This window comes from Cheilinus undulatus, linkage group 14 (assembly GCF_018320785.1).
Source record: "Cheilinus undulatus linkage group 14, ASM1832078v1, whole genome shotgun sequence".
NCBI classification, from domain to species: domain Eukaryota; kingdom Metazoa; phylum Chordata; class Actinopteri; order Labriformes; family Labridae; genus Cheilinus; species Cheilinus undulatus.
In genome coordinates, this window is record NC_054878.1 from 15,508,702 (window position 1) to 15,533,744 (window position 25,043).

General features: G+C 39.2%; 2 protein-coding genes across 3 annotated transcripts in view; one reads left to right on the forward strand and one right to left on the reverse strand.

Annotated features, from left to right (window-relative positions):
• Positions 1-9,775, reverse strand: part of LOC121521046 (hormonally up-regulated neu tumor-associated kinase homolog B) — an 81,067-nt gene extending 71,292 nt beyond the window's left edge. The window contains exons 1-3 of the mRNA XM_041804761.1: positions 9,693-9,775; positions 6,433-6,532; positions 6,266-6,342 (exon numbers count right to left, since the gene is read on the reverse strand). Of these exons, the coding sequence (XP_041660695.1) occupies positions 6,266-6,292 (27 nt within the window). The 5' untranslated portion in view covers positions 6,293-6,342; positions 6,433-6,532; positions 9,693-9,775. The remainder of the gene's footprint in view (positions 1-6,265; positions 6,343-6,432; positions 6,533-9,692) is intronic.
• Positions 8,660-24,534, forward strand: tbx18 (T-box transcription factor 18). Of its 2 annotated transcripts, XM_041804764.1 has the most exons (9): positions 8,660-8,732; positions 13,044-13,319; positions 14,578-14,734; positions 15,122-15,223; positions 17,919-18,090; positions 18,550-18,717; positions 19,565-19,629; positions 20,915-21,009; positions 22,969-24,534. In XM_041804764.1, the coding sequence occupies exons 2-9, from the start codon at positions 13,085-13,087 to the stop codon at positions 23,499-23,501; spliced, it is 1,527 nt and encodes a 508-aa protein (XP_041660698.1). In that variant the 5' UTR covers positions 8,660-8,732; positions 13,044-13,084; the 3' UTR covers positions 23,502-24,534. The 2 variants fall into 2 exon arrangements, with proteins under 2 accessions (XP_041660698.1, XP_041660697.1); XM_041804763.1 differs by lacking the exon at positions 8,660-8,732 and having other exon boundaries at positions 12,877-13,319.
• Positions 24,535-25,043: the final 509 nt, after the last annotated feature.

A 25,043-nucleotide genomic window follows, 5' to 3' on the forward strand; every position in this document is an offset into this window, starting at 1 on the left:
TGGTAAATGATGACACAAAGATGAGAGAAAACCTTCTCCTATTAGTAGGTGTCAGGACCCCAGTCATTGATGTGGGGTCAGGGTGTCAAACAAGACGACGATGCAAGAAAAATTCTGACATGTTAGTTTTCTTCAATTGTGGTTGTAGGTTTTTGGATGCGTCAGTGAATCAAATTTTGAATTTTATGTTGATTTCATCTTTTGTATCTTTTAACATTTCTTGTCCACTACAGCAGAATTACTGTACTACAGTTTGTTTTTCCTTCTGTTTCCACAAGAACAATGTGGTATTATAACATCCTTGCATATCAGTCATATTATTACATATGAGCCTGTTCTGATTGATTAAGTCCAGGTAGTTTTAAAGCTTTTATTTGGTAATGGACATGAATAAGGAAGAGGAAAACCCATCTGTGAATGAGTGAGAGGATTGCCTATTTCTATACAGATATTTTATATGTAGCAGGATGGCTGTCAGATAAAGTGATGAACAGTAAACTGCCCAAACAGCATTTTAAATATTGTTAACATTTTGAGTTTGAGCTTAAATGAAGAACAATCTGATTTTCTGTCAGCCTATCAAACAGTACTTACACATGTACAGGACAAGATCTGCAAAGATATTAGAGGTACCATTTTCTTCCATGAGAGGCCAAAACTTTTGAGAAAATTGGTTACGGACAGAAAACAACTATTGCATTTTGAAATCTCTGATGTAGTTTTTAAATGAATTTGATAGTAAATCTGATCATTGTGGGCCTTGGTGAAACCTTACCCTTAATTGATTGATAACTACATTTAATTGCCTGATACCTATGAGAGATTGGACAGAGGACTGGAGCTGCACTGATTTCACACTTAAGGTGTATCATCAGCCAATCATCTGACAAAAATCCTCCAAACTGATGGCCCATTTAAGCTGCAAGATTTCTGGTCCCTACGTCTGCTGAGCTTGATTTAGCACTCCACTCTTCCTTAACCTACCTGCAGGCTTCCACAAGGGTTTAAGATACTCTCTCATCTCTTCTCAAATTCTGCATATAAAATAAATCTGTGAGGAGTCGTAAGGTCAGAGCCAAGATGCCAAACACAAACTTGTTGTGCTGATGCAATAAATATTTTAAAACCTGAGTTTTCTGGCTGGCTTTTGTTATGCTAGAGTGTAGGGCTGGTATACATACATGTGCACAAATCAATTTTATAAATTACTACCACCAACTGCCACTGAAACATAGCCTATAATATGACATTTTTAGGCAGACATGGTTGATAGAGATGTGTGCGATTTACTTTAAATGATGGTGCATATTTCCTTAAGTTAGATATCTCCACTCTCAGTCAGAGTTTAATCTTTCTCTTCTCGTTTAAACCAATCAGATCCCCTGAAAGGATAAAAAATAGCAACTGGCACTTTCTTTGTAACAGAGTAATAAAATGTCAGATATACATGTGCATGGTTAGTGCGCTCTTTAACGCAGACGTTCCCTAAATACAGTAATAAAAGAGCATTCCTTAAATCTGCGCTGAATGCTAGTTAGCGCTGGGCTGAACGTTGGATGAAGGCAGAGAGGAGAGGCAGGCTTACCGAATGCTTTCACCGCCAAATCTCCGTTTTAACGACTTCGTTCTTTGATTAAAAAACGCCTAAACGGTTCCAGTTGAGCCAGAGAAAGAGAAAAGAAATAAAAACTGGGACTTCTAAGAGATGAAAATAACCGTTGTTCTGCAGTTTTAAGAGGCACGTGTGCTGGGGTTGGCCTGAGACGTAGGTTACGAGCTGCAGATGTTTGTATGGTTTTTTTATGATTGTTGTTATTTTCAAATTGTGGAGTTTCCGTGATGAGCTTTGCAATAGTGTGTGTTTGCATTAACATCCAGAGAAAGAGCATGAATACTGCAAGATTAATTAACCATATTTCTTGTTTTTAACAGCTCATTTTGCAGCCCAATCACAGGAAAGCTGAGCTGATTACATTATAAAGTACCTGAACATGCACACATAGCAAAGTCACACTAACACACCTGTATATGGAAGTATTCCCTGGCAGTAGACTATAGGAGGCAATCCAAATCTCTGCACACACAGTTCTTCTTTTTAATGACCTCGTGCACACACAAACACCAGCATTAACACCCACCATTCAGGTCAAACCAGTGCAGTTTTACAGGTTATGAGAGGAGAAAATGTTTTCACATTTGCTAGATGAAGAAAACCATAAAAACTGCACCTGCTCGCTCATTCTGCCCTCTGTACCCCCTCAGTCTGTATCTGAAGGCAGTGAGGTAATGAGATGCAATGTTTGGTTGCTGAGTTACACTTTAATACACAACACATTACATGTGCATTGTAACCCTCGCTCATCCGAGGCATCTTAAAATTATCAGCCATGTGAGCGTTTTGCACCTTGATCTAGACATTTGAGTCACACCTGCAGAGTTAACACTTTAAATCAGGACGTCACTATCACACAAATAAAGCCACATGAAAAAATGCTCCATGCAAAGACAATCAGGTGTTAGAATTTATCTTTCAGACGTATTATATAGTTCACATCTGCAAACAATGCCTCAGCTTCTAACTAACAGAGCTAACATCAGTCTGAGGGAGAGTCTAACAGTGTCTCCAGCTGACTCTGGTAAATATGACTGGAGCCGATCCTGCAGAGCTGTTCACCTCTGCTGACCTGATTTCAGTTCAAAGTCAATCACATACAGCACACGGCTACACAACGATTCAACAGAGCGTCATCGAGGACCGCTTCCTCCTTTCAGTTCATAACCTCACTTTGTAACGCAGTTGTTTTCACTTTAAAATCCACCCAGTGTCCTGCAGGTGTCACATTTATCTCATCAAATTTTACGCACGTCATTCGGCCTCGAACACTGAAAATCAGCCAAATTGGAGCTGCCTTTGGTTGTTTAAGTGGCATGGTTGGCCTTTTTATTTGTTGTTGCTGTAATACTAAACTAATCTTGAAACAGTAAGTCCCTAAATCCTCCTGCTACCTTCTTTCTTGCAGTGTTGCTCTGTGAGTGTTAGTTAGTCTGCATCTTACCTGCACAATACAGTAATATTGAGTTTATAAGAGACTATTGAGAGGATTTTTTGAAAATATGCATCAAACTGCATGTGTGATGGACAAGAAATTAAGTTATTTTACAGTGAACTGGAGGGATATTACACTTCCACTGAAATACAATTAAACACTGATCAGACATAAGACTGAAGGCACCTGTGTAGAGGTGAGTACTGAAATTGTACCAACACGTTTGATATACCAAGCTGAATCCCAACACAGATTTTGGTGTTTTATTTCTGTACTGCTCACTAATGTCAGAGCCAGAGATGCTTAACTTTCTTTGCACTTTCTACTAAGTAAGCAGCCCAATATTGCCCTCCGATGTTCAGAAACAGACATTACAGGCAACAGAAGCATTATCACAAGGGCAACAACAAAGGCATAGAAAGCCATCGCACACTATACTGTACTTTACTTTTGGTTCAAATGAAAAGACCATACCTCTACCTTATAATGATATCCAAAGGCAGATGACAGTGTAACATCTGCTACAATTAGCTTTTAGCTGGCTAACTTTGAGCCAAAGCCTGTTGCAGGGATTTAATGCATATAGAATGCAAAATTGATCTCCAACTGCATCTAACTATGAAAAATGTAATTTAGTATGATATGTTTACATACATTTTATAGATCCAGTATTAGTTGGACTAACACACTGACAAGTCTGTTAAAAAATTATAATCAAAATACATTTTCAGAAGATTAAGCTGCTTTTAATTTGTCATGTGAATATATTATCAGTGTTCGTGGTTATTTTAAGGGCTAAAATATTTCTGAAATTAAGTTCTAATTTATCTTTGCCATTAAAAAGGTGTTTTCAAATGGCATTGTTGACCAACACCTTTTTTTCTTACTCAATTCAGGCACTGTTCAGACATCGCCACCATTTTTAAAGTATGGATTAAACACTGGTATTAGAGGAACCCAAACAGTATCTGACCCCACACCTATGCAATCTAAAACAACAGTTCTACCATAAATTGTACTTTTTCAACATTTTCAACTTTTGTTGACAATGAAGTAAGCTTTACCTTATGAGGTCATAGTTTAATGACCTACGGAGATAGGATGGCTAACGCCTTAAGTTTACTTGGCTATTGCTTGGTATTCTATGTCATTCTGCTAAAGAGGAACTGTATTTTTCCTTCCATTATTTCAAGTTATTTTACTACTTTTTAAGTGAAAGACACTCCAACTTATTTCTCTAATAAATATACAGTTCAGTCAGGTCGCTATTTTTATCATGAGAGGCAAACATCACTTTCAAGTATTTTAAATTTTATCCAAAATCCAAACACTTTCAAACCTGAAGAACACAATCTTTAAATTTAAGAATTATTAAGGACTTCAGGTACCTGTATGAACCCTGTAATAGAACCAGTTACATTTATCCAGGTATATAAATAACACCCTAAATACAATTAGGCAACTTTGACAGTGAGCTCCTCCTGACATGTAAAAACTGTTATCCCAATCTAAGAACAGTTTTAATTAGGAAGAGTTGATCTACAAACATCAGTATTGATATGGGTCAATAGTGTCATGTTTTATTGTAGACCGCCATGTTTTGGGCATTAAGTTGAGAAAATATTGATCCCTGCTTGTAGATAGTTGGAAGTAACAGTAGAACTAAACACTAAATTTAAATAATTAGTATCACTATCAATAATTTATAATAAAAGGCTTTTTCTTTTTGTCTTGTGCTTTCTCTTCATCCCTCTCTCAAGTGTACAAGGACATACTGTGTGTATCATGTCACAAGAAACCTATAATACAGTTTGAAGGTCGTACACTGTATGCAAAGTAACGCTCAGCAATAAGAAGCAAAGTTTTGCTCAAAAATAATAAAGGATACTAGAACTTCTATATTTTAAAACTGGTAAAAAAAAAAAAATTCTCTACTTCTCTTTCAAAATGTAAAATTTTCCATACTATCAGTAACAAACATTATGAGTAGAGCTGTATGTGCCTGTTTAAAATCTGCATGGATAACTAGGATGCTTCCAAACATCCTTTTAGTCTGTCTCTTATAAAAAATGATTCCATGGCTGCTATTTAAGTAGGTCACATGAAATCACATATCAGATTTTCAGGATAAGAGGCCAGCAAATGCAAATGGAATTTGATGGACTCGAATATTGCTTATGGGCTGCGTGCACATTTACATTTAATGATGCAGACCTGTATTCTGTCATCATTTCTTCTTTTCCACTGTTGTTCCACCTCTCTTCTGTTTCCCAAAATGCATGTGCCTAATGGATATAAGATATGTTGTTAAAGCCATACTTATGGGATTGATAAAGCATATTTATAGAGAGTGAAAGTTTATTCTCAAACGCTCTCTAGTTTGATCTGATCAGAATAATGATGTGATAGTCTGCGTAGTGACAGACCTGGCTTAGCTCAGCAAAGCATTTTTGATCTCAGAATCAGAGGATGAATCCAACACCCTACGGGCCAGCAGCTTCAGGCTGTAATTCAGACTTTCACACAGTTCAAGTCATCTGAGTCTCTCTGTGTGTACGTGAACGTGCCAGAGCAGGAGTTCAACTTGAATAACATCCGAGACGCATAGAGGCCTGAATAAACGGCGTCACGACCAGAGCCGGCTCGTAAAAAAATTCAATAAATGTCATACATCCATCAACTTCTATCAAGCGCGTCAGTAAATAGCACGTTTTCGATGGAAGGTTAACTTTATGAAGGAGAGCAGGGGTCACTTCACTTGGATGAAGAGTGACTGTGGGCCAGCATAAGCAGGATCTGCTCCCAGGGGCCCCGGCCGTTTGTTTTGCAGTGTTGGCACAACTGTGCACAACCATAGAGTTCAGGCTATGAGTTTCCCAGTGGAGCCATACAGTGGATCCGGCAGAGCTTGTCTGGGATTTAGGCTCTGAGGATGGGCTGCAAGGGTGGCAAGTAGGGCTGGGAAACATATCTAGGTTTTTAGATGTATAGAATCTTTCAGAATCTCATGATTTCATTCCGGTTCTGGGGTCATGACTTGATTCAGAGTGGATTTTCAAATTAAATCAATTTCTGACTGACACCACACTCCCTGTGTGTTACAAAGATGTGCTCATTTCAGGATTCAGCTGTGCACAAAAGAGCTGCAAATTATTATTTGACATTAAAAATCACAATTCGTTTCGCTGACTTATAAGTCAGGTCACTCCTCCTCTTACCTGAGGATTGTAGAATCCACAGCGCATCTTGACACTGTCCTTTTGTGAGTACAGGAAGGGCTGAATACCTCACAGATCTATAGGCACAGGCAGGATGTCAGTATGTCAGACACAGGCATGTAAACAGATACTAATGCTAACAGCACAGCTAAGTCAGGTTAACACACCTCCTGCAGCATCTGTGTGAACCAGGGAACTTGGAGGAAGTTGGAGATGGAGCACAGTGGAAAAGAGCATCAGCGGGGTTAACTTTGCTCTGACTGGCTTCTGTTGAAAATGCATTTAGGATGTTATAAAGCGAGTTTAAAAGATTTTTGGACATTTTAAATCCATTCAGAATTGCAGAAATTGTCTACTTGCAGCTCTAACATGATTTTTTCAGCACCTCTACAAGCCAAATACCATTTATATCAAGTTTATTTTCATGAAAGGGCCATCAGCATGAATGCATAAATCACAATCAAGTAAGATCCATAATTAGTGCATTACATTTTTAAACTGCAATCAATCGCTTGCATCAGTGTCTCTTTCAGCACACTTTGGCTAAGCACCTACAGCATACCCTGCAGTTGAAGTGATGTAAAATAAGTCCACCGCTGCTCCATAATGTATTGTTTCACTAAAAAAAAACCCACAGACAAATCAGACAAGTCATCTGCACATTGTGTTATTGAACGTTTACCTTTTCAGTGTTACATATTTTCCTTTATAAAGCTGTGACAAATTCCTTTTCCCTGTGGCTTAGTACATGTCATATTGTATTATTTACCCAAAGTTTCTTTATTTTTAAAATATTTTTTTTTTACATAAAAGCAGGTCTGTATCCAAACAGGAAGTCAGTCCTCCTAGGTTATAGACCAGATTTTGCCAAACTTCAATTTAGATGCAGCCCAGTTTGAAATCTGAAAATCTTCTGGGGCCCATCAATAAAAAAAGAACCTTATGCAGCCATAACATAAAACTCAATTATTTACCTTTTATTTATCATGTTTTTGTTTCATAAACAGGGAATTTGCAGGGACCCCATACAAATGCTTTAGATCAGATGCATCAACATTACTTAGAAAGTGTTGACAGGGTCACCATAAATGAGCCACTGCCATTTATTTTGTTTTAATCAGGCATCTGCAAAGCCACTTACATTTTCTTTTCTAATATAAATCTCTGTAAACATGTTAATTCAGCAAAACCAAGTGGCATTCCAAGTGGCATTAATGTCTCAAAAGATGGTGACAAATTATTAGACACTGATAAATTCTTAAATTTGGGGAGTGTTTAACAAAGTGTCACCGGTTAATCCAACACCAGTTAAACCATGAACCGTGAAATGAGTTAAAACTTCTGTTTTATGAGCCTTATATAAATAATATGTAATCAAGTATTTTATGATCATTCAAAAATTAATTTAAATATCACATTTCTATGAATTTTAGTTAGTGTAAAGAACCTCTTGCAGTCTGCCTATAGTACCTCTGGGGTGCACCAGTGGGCTCCAGCTCACATTTTGGGAAGTTTTAAAAACAAAACAAAAAAAATTCTGAAAGGATTTTTTTTTATTTCTATTAGTGGACTTTAAACAGATGAGATTAATCACAATTAAACAGAGAAATTCTGAAAGTAATTGTGATTAAAAATTTTAATGCTGTGACAGCCCTAGTTAATGCTGGTTAAAATACAGATAGCAGGCCTAATGCTTAGTAAAAGATTATTTTTTTCCCAGTAAGAACCACAAGATCCCTGTAGATTTTCCTCAAGATGATCAGTTTGAAATGTTTAATCAAAATAGGGAATTATTGTTCAGTTATTTTATTGAAGAAGTACTTTTTTAGTATTTTTCCTCACACTGGAGGTTTTTGTTATGACATTTTCACATGCATGTGTCAAAATTGTTCTGGCTCTCGTAAAAGTGCAGATACTTCAAACTGAATCTCTTTTTGTTTATTATCTTATTAAAAATATAGACATTTATTATTTATCGTCGTTCAGATTAAGTATATTGAGATATACGGTATACTGTGTATTGTTATTTAGGTTTATATTGACATTAGGATTATAGCCCATATTGCCCAGCCCTATTGGCGAGAGTAAAGGCTACTCTGACCCTGGAATAAAAAAAGATGCCTGAAACTGCAGCATTTCTCTCCCTCAGGCTGCTGTTTGACATCACTTTTCCACAGTTTTCGCCCTAAACCACTTCAGGAAAGATTAAAAAGCTCATAACAAAAGTGTGGAAAGGAATCCCTCCTAAAGCCTTTAAAAACCACCTTTTTCTGTTCTACATGTAGGTCTCTTTTTCACACACACAAAACCCACACCTTCCCTACCGCTCATGCCACTTCCGCCATAAAAGCCCTGGCAGTGATCCACGTGCCCATTAGCACGCGCTAAATAACTGTTAACAATGTATTACCCAGACTCCCCTGCTCCGGCACTTCTCCCCTGCCCCGCGTCCCTTCAAAGCTCACAGGTAATTATGTCAAAGGTTTTTAATAAACAGCCTATTCAGTGCGCAGTGGGTTACGCCTGCGTTCACAGTGACATTTTTAAAACGACACCTGAAAGAGAGCCGTGCTGTGATTGGCTGATTCACACCAGGAGCCGTTAAAATAACTGGGTTAACGCGCACCTGCACGTCATTATACACTGTGGGATGATTAGCATACATGCTAGGCTACTACGAAAAATGGCGACGCAAAAATAATAATATTGATTAGTATCAGGCATTTTAAAATAATTTAATTAATATTATCAAGCTTTTTATTTTGCTGCCATGTGCCCGTTAAAAAAAAAAACATTTGTTGTGATTGAGATAGACCTCTACTTGTTAATCTAATCTAAGCACGATCTAAAAAGTTTAGCTTTAAAGTATAAATGTAGGAATCACGCCTCTAAGCCAGTTAAAGTAGAAATGCTAAAGCTATGCTTGGCTTATTTGTCAAATTGTTTATCCTCTTAAGTTCAGGTGCTGACTAGCTTAATTTCAGCTGCAGAATAAATGACAGACCGGTAGCCTGTGACAAAGCTTTTTAAATGTCTATTTCAGTGTCTGGAAGAAATAAATTCACACCAGAAATAAGGAAATAAAGCACTTCAAACGCACAGGATTTTTTTTTCCCCTGTCACTAATGTGCAAAACACAGCTTTGATTTTATTTGATAGAGCTGCCAGACTGGCATATTCATATTCAGCTAACAGACAGGTTTGGCGACAGAGAGCTTCCCACAGTTTTTACAGCCAAAGCACAGTTTAGACTCGTCGCCAGGCCGCAAAGAAAAAAGACACGCCATATTTCTAGAGGCCCAGTTAAAGCACATAGCCTACAATAAGATGTTTTGTCATCTTAAATAGAAAGATAAAGAATTTTGTGTCACTGTATTAGACGGTTTTAAGGAAAGAAATACTCTGCTGTAGTTACAGGTGGGCCTACCTGTTATATAGCCTACAGGCTAGGCTGACTTCCTCTGTGTTCTTTATATTCTGATTTTAACGGACGGATTGTATTGATGCTTGGCGGTCCTTCAAAATAAAATAATGACAAATAGAAAAACCATAATTCTGGATGCCCAGATAATTACAAGAAAATGTTTAGCCGTCTTAAATGCAAAGACAAAGAACTTTGTGTCGCCGTATTAGACAGCTTAAAGGAGAGGAATGCTCCAACGTAATCACGTGCGTACGTACCTTCAATAGGCAAAGTTTACTTCCTCTGTATTCTCTATATTCCGATTTTAATGGGCGGGTTTTCGTTGACGCGAGGCAGCCCTTCAAAATAAAACAAATAATGACAGAAATAGTAATACTTGTAGGACGTTATATAATTGTATAACTATCGCCCTTGTGTATGCAGTGTCACAGACGGGTGTAAGACTGCACCTGCTGATAAAATAGCCAATTATCTAAAAAATATATATATATCATTAAATTATATATTAAACCCCTTCTGGAAGAAAAATGCTATTTTGCAGCACGTGAAAGGAGTAAATCATAATTAAAGAAAACGAAATAGGAAAGTAAATGGCCTAATAAGACCCAAGGATAATTAAATGTCTCAAGGCCAATGACCTCAGAGTTTATAAAATACTGTATAACCTTCATACTGCGCAGCCTGTAATAGATATCCAGTCATAAATGGTGAAATCGAATAATAATTAGTAGTATTATTGTCGTTGTTGCTGCTACTGTTATTATTATTATTATTATTTCTGTTATGTTGTTATGTTTAATATTATTTTTTACTTTAGAAGTAAAAGCAGCGGGACAGTAGTCTTTAAAATCGGATTAATTAAAGTAATATTGTTGCTTTTACACAGGCTATGACAATTTTCTATATATATATATATATATATAAACCCTAATTTTTTTAATGAATATTATCTGTTAATTCGTATATTTCACTGTCCTTTATTTTTGTATTCATTAAAAAAATAAAACTTTTATTTTTGTCAACGTTGATCATCAACTGAATCTTCAATAAGCTCTTTTATTGTAAAGCACGTTTAAAAAGTATTATTCTAATAATATTATAGATTTGTCGCGTGAGGAGTAAGCCATTTAAGAAATATATTATAACATTTAAATAACATTTAAAAATGTATTTTTTGCTCATCTTTCTGTTCAAACAGGATTTCTCAAAGGTTATTTAAACGCTGACGTTGTCTCAATGCATGTCTTTATAATCTCTGTTTATGATTAAAGCCTCACAGATGAAGGGTTAATATTTTGCTCTAATTGTTCAGTCATGCAGCTTTATGTTCATGCTGAATCGAAAATGATCGCTTTTGTAAGCGGACCGTAGCCTATTGAATTCTCACGGAGTTATTAAGAAATCAGATATTTCTGAACCCCCACGGGAGGTAAAACACGAAGCTTTTGATCTGATAACCCACGGCGGATCTGGGCACAGTCCTTCCTCTTGACGTCCAATCATTTACACTGAGTTTATGCCAATAAACGATGACGACGTGTTGTTTATTTAACCAACAAGCCACGAGAGGCCTGATGGGCTCTGCAGTGATTTTAGCGGAGGAAGCAAAGAGGAAACCTCTGAAAATAATTAAAGCCTGATGCCTAATGGCACTTCACATCAGCAGATATACCCTGATGCAACTAAAATAAAGTGTATTTGCTAATTATATCAGAATAATGAAGACATCAACTGGACCATAAACATGAAAAACAAACATAATAGGTGCGGTCAAGTTTTGTGATTAAGAAACAGTTTATCGGCTCAAGACACCCACTGCCAACAGAGAAAACACGCACGCGCACATCCTGGCCGTGTTGTTTATTTATAGCAGGTTCTCTCCTCCATATGTTAAAGCCTACACACTGAAAAGCATTCCCCGCGTGACCGCAAGCTCATTCACGCGGCCTTGGAAGTGCGTAAAATCATTTCCAAACGTGCATGGAGAAAAAAAAAAATCCAACTCAGTTCTCAAACGATGGGGTGAATGTGTATAGATTATTCCAGATCACGTGATCTTTATCCACACTTTACCTCTCATCTATTCATTCACTTAATTAACTCTATTAGAGATAAATAAATGTTGAATCTGGCTGGAATTTTTTCACCACTGAAATTTGAAAAAAACTCAATCTTAAACGTATAAGATTGACTTTACATACTTCACTGAGTTTAACAATGATTTTAGCGGCATAAACAAATAAACAACCTTCACAATCAGAGTCAGTTCAATCGTCCATAAAGGAAAAAGGATGAACTGCTTTCCCTGCACACACACATTTAAAAACCTAAATAACGGTGAAAAACACCTGCACATTCATGTATCCTTCTCACAGCAGCACAGACCAGTATTTCTTAGGATAATTAGACAGGCTATTACATCAGCCTATCAATGCTGTAATCACATATTAAATATTTGTTGCAGGATTTTGTTGTTCCGGTAAAGCATCTGTTATTTATAAGCGTTGAAGTGAGGGACAAAGTGTGCGTTAAAGTCTTGTGTTTTACGCACACTTCAAGGGTGTGTTAATTTGTGTTTGTGATACTGTTGCGTGAATTTTTACCCTCTTAACGACGTTTAACAAAGTCTGGATAACTGATAAGACCCACACACACACACATCTCAAAGACTTCTGAGTGTATATTTTTATTTTCATGTTGAAGTTACCAGAGGAGGAAATGCACAAATCTGACCATATTCTTTCTATACTGACAGCTGATTATCTTTAGGGTGATCAGATTTAATTCCTCAGAGTTGTATTGACTGATAATAGCACGCGCTGACACACTGATATTTCCTCTGTGTAACTCAGTCTCCATGCTGTGACAAAAGCTTCTTTCCAGGCTGGAGCCACGAGTGTCCACGGTGCAGGAGGTACTAATGAGCAGATATGCAAAGCATGTCGTGTCGGTGTGTGAAAATGCGCGCAATGCCCCAGAGAGACCCTCCTCGCGCTCCTTGATTCAATCACGCGCTTTACTTTGACCACATAAGGCGGCACGAGCGGCCCCCACAGCGGGCGGGACCAGCCCAAAGTTCCGGGGGGCTGTGATCACATGTGATTGGTTGCTGTGCTCAGTGATTGACAGCTCCTCTTTCTCCGGCTGTGCTCTAAGCTCCGCTTGTTGACACTCTCCTAAAGTCCGCGCGGCTCTCACGGGTAACGGAGACTCTATTGCAGCTCGTGCCGGCTCGCGCTGTTTCCACTGCAGTCCGGCTCGAGGACGGAAAGACCTGGACTGTCACTGTGGATTTCATTTTTTCCCCCCCCCTACAGTCTTCCCGAGCTTTGAACTTTTCTCACTCCCTTGCAGCTCGTGACGCCGTCTCCCTCCTCTGACTCAGAGCGCGAGACATGGCAGAGAAGCGGAGGTCCCCGTGCGCGCTGAGCGTCAAGGCGCACGCGTTCTCTGTGGAGGCGCTGATCGGAGCGGAGAAGAGACGGAGGACGACCGGAGAGGAGGCCGTGTCTCCTGGGTATGAGGACGGGACTGATGTGTCCGATCTCACCGGGAGTCCGGGGCCGCGAGCGGACAGAGCCTGCACGAGCGACCGGGGGAGCGAAGCTGAGTGCGCGAGTGACGGATCCCGTAAGTAAAGAGAGAGGAATAAAGCGTATTAAAGGCTTTTGATAATAATATTAATAATAATAATATCTTGAATTAAGGAAAATTAATAAATTAGTGGGCCAATACTTATTCTACAGTGTAGCCTATCTTATTTGTTTTAATAAAATCACTAACCTTGCACAATTTATACTTTCGATTTAAATTTATTAAAGACGCATAGTCCAGAATAAACACAGGGATTTACACAGACAATATTGCACACAGAAGTAAAATGTTCGAGACTTTTCACGAGCTCTTTTCATTTCATTGTGAAAGCCCTCTTCTACTCTTTGATGGGGACAGGAAACAGCAATAAAAACCCCAGAATAAAAGCCCTGATGTCAGAAAATGATCAGGCTTAAGTTGGAGCCACAGTGTGGAAATGTGATATCATATCATGGCCCTGGTCTAGTAAATATGAGTGGTGTGAGCGTGACTAATGTGAGCCGCTTTATGAGTTGTGTTGCAATCATAAACACGCCAATTAGCAGTGTGTAAAGGCCGGGGAGGCTCGGAGAGGATGCTGGGAGCTCCAAACCCAGCGGCCCTGACAAATTATGATTTAAATCTGCAGCAAAATTAAAACACAAGCTGGAGGGCTGAAGATTTGTCTTTGTGTTAGGCTTGTTAGAGCCACGTCTGGTGCCTATAAATACCCCCACCGGTGACAAATAACAACAACAGAGGGACATAAACACTCCTGACCAATAAGCATGCCAGAAAATATGAAAACACTTCTGTTACCCATCTGTAAAATCATTATAGCTGCTAGAAAGACTGAAACAGAGTTCTGTTTAAATGAACGGTAAACATGCCATTTTTCTACAGCATCATAATAAACCATGTACAGGTCCTGTTAATGTGTGGCATTATAGCTCAGGAGGAAAGTATGAGGAGAAATCCTTCACTCTGAGTGTATGGAGAAGAGAGTGTGCATTTTATCTTCTAGAAATAATCCAGTAATAAAGTAGTTTACAGTTTTTAATTTATCTTTTCTGTTCTTTTTTGTAAAATATAGCGTGTTTTAAAGGCTTTATTCCAAATGCAAAACAAGCTCTAAAGCCTTGGTTACTCTCAGCTCTTTGTAGAAAATCTTCTTAGTGTTTACTCAGCGTGCTTTTGAAAATATAATGCATTCTGAATTGAATCTTTTGCATGTCGTCGTAGGAAAAGTCTTAGAGAGCAGCACCTCGGTTTGGAGGAATGTGATGCTTAAACGAGCTTCTTCCGTCTTTTGCAGCAGAGAGCGAGGACGCGCTCCTGGAGAGCCCGCAGCCTGCAGCTCCGTGCACGGCGCCGGTTAACGGAGAGGAGACCCGGGTGGACCTGCAGGGATCAGACCTGTGGAAACGGTTTCACGAGATCGGCACGGAAATGATCATCACCAAAGCAGGACGGTAAGGCTGATGAAACATGAAAATATAAATGCTGTGTTAGATTTTTATATAGGAGCTCCATAAGACTGCTGATGATTTAAACATCACAGGTCTACTCAGATTAACAAGGCCATCCTGAAATATGCATGGAAGTGTAAATAAAGATTAAAAGAGCCTGAACATAGTGCCTCAGACCACATTATTTACATTTACTATTCGATTTAGCGGAATTTATGATAAAATAATCCGAGAGATCGAGCAAAAAAATGCACCAAAAAGTGTGTTTTCTTTAACTTAATTTATATGTGGAGCTAATGTTTGTGTTATTCTTTAGTATTAATGACCGTGTGCGCCATATATCCAGGCTGAAATGTGTAAAGCAGATGATTTATTTGGCTTTCCTGTCAGGCGGATGTTCCCCGCTATGCGCGTCAAGATCACGGGCTTGGACCCACATCAGCAGTATTACATCGCTATGGATATAATCCCTGTGGATAACAAACGATACAGGTACGACACACACCTGCACAAACACACACTCCTGCATAAACAAGCCTGTGGTGGAAAAACGCACAGATCGTTTGAGGTCGTAGTTTGGATTTTAAAACAACTTCCTGTCCACAGTTTAAAGAGCAAAAAAAGAAATTAAGAAAGAAATAACGATTAAAAGCGAGCGAAGCTGTAAACATATTTTCAGCTCTCTGTCGGTACCCTCACGCGCATGTTTAATAGAAACAGGAGTAAAGCTGTTTTTTTTTTTGTAGCATGTAGTCTTTATTTAGACTCCATATAAAGGGATTCTTGGACAACATGACATTCTCAGTTGTGTAAGCCCGGCTGTGAGTCCACAAATGGCGCTTGGCTCGGCCGGTTTGTCACAGCGGTTTTGCTGTCCCTGTTTGGAGGAGGCCTTTTGGACGCCTCACCTCTCCATCCTGAGGGGTCAAACCAGCACATGTGGCCTTAATGCAGGGAAAACTGCGTGGATGCAGCCAAGTCTGTGCGTGACATAAACACTGTGGCTCTGTCATTTTAGACTTTCAACCGATTGGTGAACTCGATGATGGAGTGACAACGCAGAGGACCAATCAGTCAGACGAATTTTACTTATAGCTACAGCGCGTGCAACACGGGCTCTTTCATCTGTGTTCAAACAACACGATATGACATTTTAAGCACAGTGCAGCCGACAAGTGCATTATTAAAAGTGTAATAATTATATATATTTGTATACAGAATGAAGAGACTGTGTTTCACGTGCACGCAGCTCAGAGCTGAAGTCGCGTGCATGAAGGAGAGGTTGCAGGTTTTTAGTTTACGGTTTAACAGCAGGTGTTAGGCTTAGTTTCAGCCAGATGAGGGACTAATAAGCTGCTGTGTTTCTGCAGCAATTAGACCCCAAGCATATGATATTAATTCAGTTTTTTTTTTAAAGATTTAACTTAATATTATCTCAAAGAAACCTAAGATTAAAAAAAAATCTTAATTGATACTTTGATCTGACTTAAAGGGTAAAACATGGGTTACAATCTGCAAATGTATCTGCATGCAGTTAAAGCATGAGAGCGTGATAATTTAGTTTTTGATGGAATTATTTCACCATTTTTCTTCTGGATATTATTTGGCCCACTGCACACACCGCAATCAGTGACTCTCATTTTACTATTATTAATATTATTATTATTATTATTGTTGAACTAGTATAATAAGCATAATGTTTCGATGATAAAGAAATCACCAAAAACCACCCACATGCAATAATTGTCCATTATATGCTAAACAAAAAAAACACGTGAAACCAGTAGAAAATAACACATAAGAAGTAAAAAGATTAAAAGAGGAGAGAGTTAAAATGCAATGGCACTACCTAGAACGTTTAACCATTGCATTTTGAAGATTATTGAACATTTGACAAATTCAATACAACAGACATGCTACTGATGTTTTTACACAATTTAGATGGCATGGATGAGCTTTTCTGCATTTCTGAATAAATTAAATGGAAAAAATCCCAATAGTTGGTGTCTAGGATATTTTCATTATGGATTTGATTTTTATTAAAATCATTTTCAAGGTTATAAATTTGGAATTGTAATAATTATTTCTGTAAAATTATCCTGATATATATCAAGTTTTCAGCTACAAAATATCAAGATAGATTTTTGGCCCTATCAGCCAGTTCTAGCTTTTATTGAAAATATTTATATCTGTGAAGAATATAGAAAGTCATCTCTTTCGTTGACCTGTTAATAATTTAATATGGCAAAATAATATTATTATCATGTTTTTGGGCCCCTGTCAGCCGTGAGCCCAAAGAATCATCCTACAAAGCACATACAGCACATACAACGCCTCCTGTTTTAAGATTTTCTTTTCTTTCCCTCGGTGGCATAGATTTCAAAGTTATATATTTGTGCTATCTTCTCCCACAATGACCAGGAGGGAAGTCCTGGATTTTTGTTGTTGAAATTTCTTCTCAGTTCTTTAAGAACTTAAAAAGAAAATGAATGACTGCTTTGGGGATGGATACAGCTTGTTTTGGTATTTGGTGTCATTTTCTGTGATGCTCAATTGTGGAAAATTAGGGCCGATACCAATACTGATGTTTAAAATGATGATTGCTGATGCCAAATGTGTGATAGCTTCTTTTGATGTAAGACTCCATCTGTGCCAGCATCTCCTGTGTTTGACTGTGAAAATGGGTCAGTGTTTGTGCAACAGGTGACTTCTTCTACCAGTAAAAGAAGCTCATTTTTCTAATCCAGCAAATTAAATTGATTTGGCACAACAGATCAACACTGTCAACTGAAATCAATCAATGCCACATTATTTGCAGATAAATGATGTTTGTCAACAGGCTCCATACTCATTTATACCGACGCATCAGTGCATCACTAATGGCATTTCATCAGCAACTTAATTCTGCTGTAGTCAATAAAGGGGCTTTTCTTTTTTCACAGGATGTTTATGTGGGTAGTTATTGGACTAAGGGAAATTTTCTGTGCAGTATTGAAATACTCCGTCTATTTTTCAGTGCCTTTTTTTTTAAAGAAATTCTCATAATCACTTACATTGCTTAAGTCTGCACTTTCTACAATCACCACAGCCTTCTTATTGACTTTTTTGATGTGCATAAGGAATATGCTTAATTAAAACCACATTTTGGGCTCAGTTGATCATTTACCTCTGTGTGTGTATTATGAAGGTATGTGTACCACAGCTCTAAGTGGATGGTAGCCGGGAACGCAGACTCCCCTGTACCTCCCAGAGTTTACATCCACCCGGACTCTCCGGCCTCAGGGGAAACTTGGATGCGTCAGGTGGTCAGCTTTGACAAACTCAAACTGACCAACAACGAACTGGACGACCAGGGACATGTAGGTGCTACCAAAAATACTGGCTTTAGAAATATTTACACTGTCTGTGGTGTATTCTCAGCTCTCTCAGTCCCACTAATGGCATTTTAACTCCATTATAATTGGCACGTTTGATATAATTCTTCCTTATATTTAGTTTTCACCTTGAAAGTTTTGTTGTGAGAATGTGTTAACCTTTTTGCATCATTTTGCATTTACGTCAGGACTTAAATACAAAAAATACTTCTCTAAAATTGTCGCCAGCTTATTCTTTCCCCTATAATTTGGCTTCTATAAGTCTCTTATGTGATGTTGTAGATATTTGTATATGTTCATTTGATTACTTGTGTGCATGTTTCTCTGTCTCCACATATGAACATGCTCATTATGCAACAATCATGTTTTATAGCTTTTAATAGCAAAAAGCTGCTGTTGTGTTATTGAATCCTGAAGGAGTATTTTCTCTCCGTCTTTGATCAGATTATTCTGCACTCCATGCACAAGTACCAGCCGAGGGTCCACGTGATCCGCAAGGAGTGTGGAGAGGAGTTATCCCCGGTTAGAGCCGTCCCTGCTGGGGAGGGAACAAGCACCTTCTCCTTCCCTGAAACTGTGTTCACCACCGTCACAGCCTATCAGAATCAACAGGTAACACACCAAGTTAACGGGGATAAAAATCAATGCTAGATTGATTTCCTGGCTTCCAGCAGATAATATTGATTGTTTTGTATTGTTTTGATTTTATTTACTGATGTGTTAAGGTAAGGCTTTTCCACGCTGGAGATCAAGTCAGCTATTTTCAGACACAGGCTTTAAATTTGAAAAGTAAAATAAGAAATTAAAAAGGAAGAATCTTTTTCTTTTTTTTCCTGTTTTTTTTGGTAGCAGAGTGTTTTGCGAGGCTTATATGAGTTTGTTTTGTCTGTGCAACTTATTTAAGAGGATTTTTTTAGTATTTGTGTTTGATTTGTGATTAAAAGAGACAAATTTTCTTGATTTTCCCCAACAATTTTCAAAGCCCATTTCTTTAGTAAGAGACCTATATTTTTTTCAGTTTTTTTTAACATCAGATGAAGTCAATGTAAGCTTTGAAGTTAGTGGGGTTTCCAGGCCCACAGAGCAGCATGGCTAAAGTCAGAACATGATGGTGATGCCTATAAAAGTCTCTTTGGATGCGGGTCAAAGAGCTCGGCCTTAAATGCCACACACAGCCTGGGCAACCCCACAGCAGTAAATTGTGCAGATGCACATGCATGCACAAATTCATGTAGATGTGTTTGCAAAAACAAGTAGATCCAAGCGTTCCCAAATATATCCAACTCATACAAACATCCCAATTGGCAGCTAACTCCACACATTAATGTATTTATTTATAGATCTGATTGAAAGATTACAGAGGAAGAAAATTATTTTGGCTGCAGTTCAGTGTATGTTATCATGAACTTTGTAATAAAGAATATTTTGGAAATAATTAGAGTCTTATTTCACTTTTCAGATTACAAGGCTGAAAATCGACAGAAACCCATTTGCCAAAGGCTTCAGAGACTCTGGAAGAAACCGGTGAGTTCATTTCTGACCACAGAGATTTTCACATTATCCTGTGCATTAGGGCTAATGTGGGATGCATGGCTGCGTTATATTCTTTCTGGCTCTGCTGTGGTTTTTGTCACGGCTATTTCAGTCTCATTTTTATGGGGAGCAAAGCTATGTATTTATTTATTTTTTTCCTAATGGAAAAAGTGCAACGGCCTCCCATTAAATCTGTCCAAAATGAGGGAGAAGAAAGTGACTAATCTGAGTAGACGTGGCAGATATTATGATTTCACCCTATTAATGGGTGATGCATTTTTATTTAAATGTGCTAACTTTAAAGGCACATTAATTCCCACAATCTCACAGTTACAGGCTCATGCCTCGAGAGGGAAAAACCTAACCCCGGCTGCAAACCTAAATGGAGCGTCAGATTCCAGTCGGCCTCGGGAACATAAACATCAACAGCAAAATAATAAAAGTCAAGAGTGTCCTGAAGAAAATCTGTATAAACACATTTCTAAACATATATAAACACAGCATTAAAACAACACAGCAGTAAAACTCCAACAGGCTCCAAACAGCCACTCCCCTGAGGCCTTGCAGAAATCATTAGAGAGAGAGGGAATGTGTGAGACAGAAAATGTGAGGAGGAAGGTAGAGAACAGCAAACTGGATAACCCTGACAGCTGACCCTATAAAGCTAAACCCAGGAAGGCTGAAAAAATCTCCTTAAATATTACAGGAAGAGTTAAGCAGCTTGCTAAATAAACTTCTGCTCTGATAGGCTGCTTTGGAGCACACACTACCTCTCCGGGCAGCTTGTCTAAATTATCACCGTGGCTACAACCTGGCAGGGGGGAGGACTTTTATCCTCACGCTAACGAGGGGTAACAGAGCACTCGCATTACCCCGCCACAGCAGCCCTCTGCCCCACCTAGGGTAGAAGGGGGGGGACGCAGATTTTGGGGGGAAGGGGAGTCCCACCTCATAAATCCTTGCTGCGGCTTCCTGCTCCTTCGTCCTGATTCGCCCGTAAAAGCCGTGTGAAAGCAATTACCTCCGAGCACCCGGCTGGCAGCAGCCAATCGCAGTGTGGCGTTTATGCCCCTCATTACCTGCGGTCTCCATGGAGATGGCAAAAGAGGCCCTACGGGAGACTAAGATGGCCGCCAGGTGGTTGGAGTAATGTACGATTGAGTGAGGCATGCTGGGAGCGATGCAGCTGCATCGACGACTGAAGAATGCTTTAAATGATTTTATATTTATTACAAACACTAATATGTTTGAGTTAATGTGTGTTTCTGTATTACAGGATGGGGCTGGAGGCTTTGGTTGAGTCGTATGCATTCTGGCGTCCATCTCTGCGGACACTCACGTTTGAAGACATCCCAGGCATGGCAAAGCAAGGTACGGTTGACCAGCAAGAGTTTTCTGAATGCTAACTACAAGTTTACCTGTATCATAGAGTCAAAGACGGTAAAATGCCATAGCCAGTCTTCTACTAATACTGTTTATCTTCAGGCACCATGTAGGGGAAAATTACTTTGTAAAGGTTAGAAAAAGATAATGAGCATTTGTTGTCATGTTTTTGATATGAATGAGTTTAGGACAGTGTTTCTCAAATGGTGTGGCGAGGCACACTGATGTGCCTTGAGGCAAGTCTAGTCTAATTTGTACAACCACAACAACTTTAGATACTGTAACATGATTTAAAAAGGCCATTTGTATGCGTATGGATATGGTATGTCTGTTTTTTTAATAATCTGTTTTTATTTGAAGGAAGTCTTGTCATAAATGTTGAAACTACCCAACATTTTTGCTGAAACTAATTATGTCAAAGTTTTTAATAAGTGGAAATAGTTGTTTTAAGTAATCATTACTTGTGTATGCTGGGTTAAACTGGACTGTGAAAACTTTCCTATACTTAAAAATTCTGTTTAAATCCAACTAAAAACTTGTTTAACATGTTGATGAACATGTTTCATCATGTTCAGTATATCATCCATTGTGGTTGCCTCCTACAGGCAGGACTTTTTTAACTGAGTCAGTAACTCCACTCATGGTGCAAAAGTGTCTAATGCTCAACGGCATTTGGGGAAAACTATGCAGATAAAGGGATGTTTGTCACATAATCTGAGTACAATGGTGAAAAATGCTTAAAATAATTAAGTACTGTCTAATTTAAACTAAAAATGTGTTCAGTCAACTCAGAAAAGTAGAGCAGAGTCTTCAGTCTTACATTGCAATATGTAATCTTTGTACACTGAGTAGAGTAGTGGTGCCTGGAGAAGCTTAATTTATGCCGCACATCTTTTAAGTGGCCAATCCAGCAAAGGAAAACCTGATTGTGTTTAAACAAGATCATCTATTTAGTTCACCTAAAAGGGATTTTGAAGTTGGAGACTAAGTGGGAACACTCTGTATATTGTCAGCAGATATTAGCTTAAAAAGGTAATTATTGGTATCAGCAGATATTAAAACATTTCAGCTGATATTTACAACCTTTTTATTGCTATAAATGTTTGGTCTTTATTGGCTGTAAGAAGTTTTTTAGAGTTTTAGAATGGACCAACAGACTTAGAGTCAGCTAAGTCTTTTTCCTTTATCATCCTCATTCCTCAAACTTTAAAGAGTGTTTTGTTGCCCAAGTTTTAGCTTTGAATGACATCTATATGTCCTTATCAGCTAAAATGAATTTGTAAATATCGGCATATTGGATATCAGCAAAAGTCCAATAGCATGCATCCCTATGGTATACCAGCGTATAACCTGCACTATTCACCACTGATGCCAACCATCATCCCAACTATACATAGCTTTTGCTCAAGCCATTGCCCAAGCTAAGAACCTTGGAAATCAGATTTGGATATAATTTGAACATTCCCTTTCTTACAAATGCACTATGTGGAAAGTTTTCCACGTTGGACACAATCTTGCCACAGAAAACACAGAGCGCATGTAGGAGCAGGACCCTATTATAAAAATGACAATTTGATTTAACTTTACTGCAACATGAACCTGAGCGCAATAAAAGCCAAGATGGAAAATGATACATCGGCGACAACTGCAAAAAGAAGAGAGCAGAAGTAGTCGCATGCTGCATTCAAACATCTGCTCATCTGGACATCACACAGACTTTGATATCAATCTGACAGGTTAAAGCTAGTCTGTGTTGACTATTACATCAAGTACATATTTGAAAGGGATTTACGAGAAACGGTGACTGCCTTTCTGTTCTCTAAAAGTCAGTATTTTCTTGTCTGTGTCAAGAAATGTACTCATAGGTCATTTCCTAGAATGTTCCTATTTTTTTTAACTGATATCCTCATTATTTCACTTCCTGTTTCTTTGTCTCTTTTTCTCTAGGAGTCCCAGGAGCTCATGGAGCATCCCCTCACATTCTCTCCACGTCCCCGTGCTCCTCACCTTTCCAGGTCTGCCCTCTCAGCCCACCTGACTACACCTGCAGCCGACCCACACACCCCCTCCATCGCTACAGCAACGGTCCAGAGCCGTTCCCCCCTCCCAGGGGTCCGTCTGCGTACGATAGCGAAGGATTCTGCTCCCTGCCTCTCCCTGCTACTCAACTCAGCTATCTCACCAACCCGACCCCGCAGGGTTATGCCGGTCTACGCCTCCACACACCACCTTACAGTCTGTACGGTTACACATTCCCTCCGTCACCTCGCCTCGCTGCCAGTCCCGATAAAATGGCTGCTGCTGCCACTGCCAATCATCCGAGTCCCTTCCTTGGCTCGTCTCCCAGTGGGACTCTAACAGACAGTCTGGGCGTGCTCAGTGGAGGACAGCAGGGCTTCTTGTTTGACTCTCGGACTTTAGGGTTGGCAGGTAGCCAAGCGGGAGGTGGGACCTCGCAGGTCACTGCCCACATGAGCTGAATTTGACTCCAGACACAGAGAGTTGTCCTGAAAACAGAATGACTACAAGGAATGGGTGAAAGTCACTTTTTGTTCAGAACTTTCTTTAGGCATGAAAAAGAAGAAAAGCTGATGCCAGAAGGGAATATTTGAAAGTTCTTATGTAAAGCATGCTCTTTAGGACATGCATGTGCAGTAGGAGTGGACACTTAAGGGACAAACTTCCTGAAGCTTTGGATAGAAGTTCAAATGATGTGATGACGTGACTGGACTGGAGCTGAAAATGGACTGAGAGGAAAATGGGCTGGCCCAGGCACTCAATGCAAGCACTTCAAGCCCTGGCCAGACCCTGAACTGTACCTTCATTCAACATCGCCTTCTTGATCTTTAAGACTAAAACACTGAACACTGCTCTCAGACGTGTTTTACTTGGATTTATTACTTTAATTTCATCTGTTAAATTCTTTGTCCCCAAGTGGTGTCTTCAGTCAAGTCCTTGGTAAAACAAACACATAGCCAAAGTTTTTCTATAAAATGCACTACATGCACAACCTTTTGACCACTCAGACTTAAATAAAACTCTAACACACCGCCCAGAACCTGTCACATATTCACAGGATGACATCATGGCTGTGATGAGAGCTATGGGAGAAATTTCTCTGACAGTTATGGACCGTCAAGCTCAAAGCTGCCGACTGCGCTTCGTCTTCCCTGTCCGGTTTGATGGACGTTTACGTGACGCAGCTGTCTGGATGTCAGGCTGAGGTACATCTCTTCTTGTGTGACACAAACCTAACTGCACATGATGACTCTGTATATAGCGGAGGGGAGGAGAGATGTGTATATAAAGGTCTGTGTGACCCTTCGCACTTAAAAACCCAGATGCACCTGCTTCTGCTCTTTAGACCAGGTCAGGTACGCAACAGCAGACCCTGAACCTGCCTGAAAAAGCTTTCTTTGCAAACACAAGCGCTATATCAGCACGCCCTTTGGCCCGAGGACATTTACATGTTCTGTGACCTTTTTGAGCCAAATAAAATATCTATTCATGTCACACTGTTTCTATGGAATCAATATTTATTATTCAATGCATATTCTGTTCATTGTTTTTAAAGACAAAGAGGTTATAATTCCTATTAAAAAGCTTATATTTTATTAGTACTAGCTACATCTACTGTATGGGTGTGCATCTGTGTGCAAAGATGGAGTCAAGCTCTGAGGGCCAGAGAAATGAAAAATATTACAGGAAACAGGGGAAAAGAAAGCACAACACTTAAACTGTACATTCACCAGCATATGACACGCCATCTTTACTGAGTAATGATCGTGCAAACTAACACCTACAACTCTGCTGAATTGACTAGTCACACGAGGAAGGGTGTGCAGTGAATCTAGATGTGGGTGTGAGGGTGCTGATATGTGTGTGCGTGCACATTTGTGTGTGAGTGTGTGTGGCAACAGGTGGTTGAGTTGTCAGCGAGCGTGTGACCTCACAGTCTCAAAGTTCATGTCGATGCCTGAGAATTAATCCCCTCCCCACCACAACCACCACCACCTCCAGCT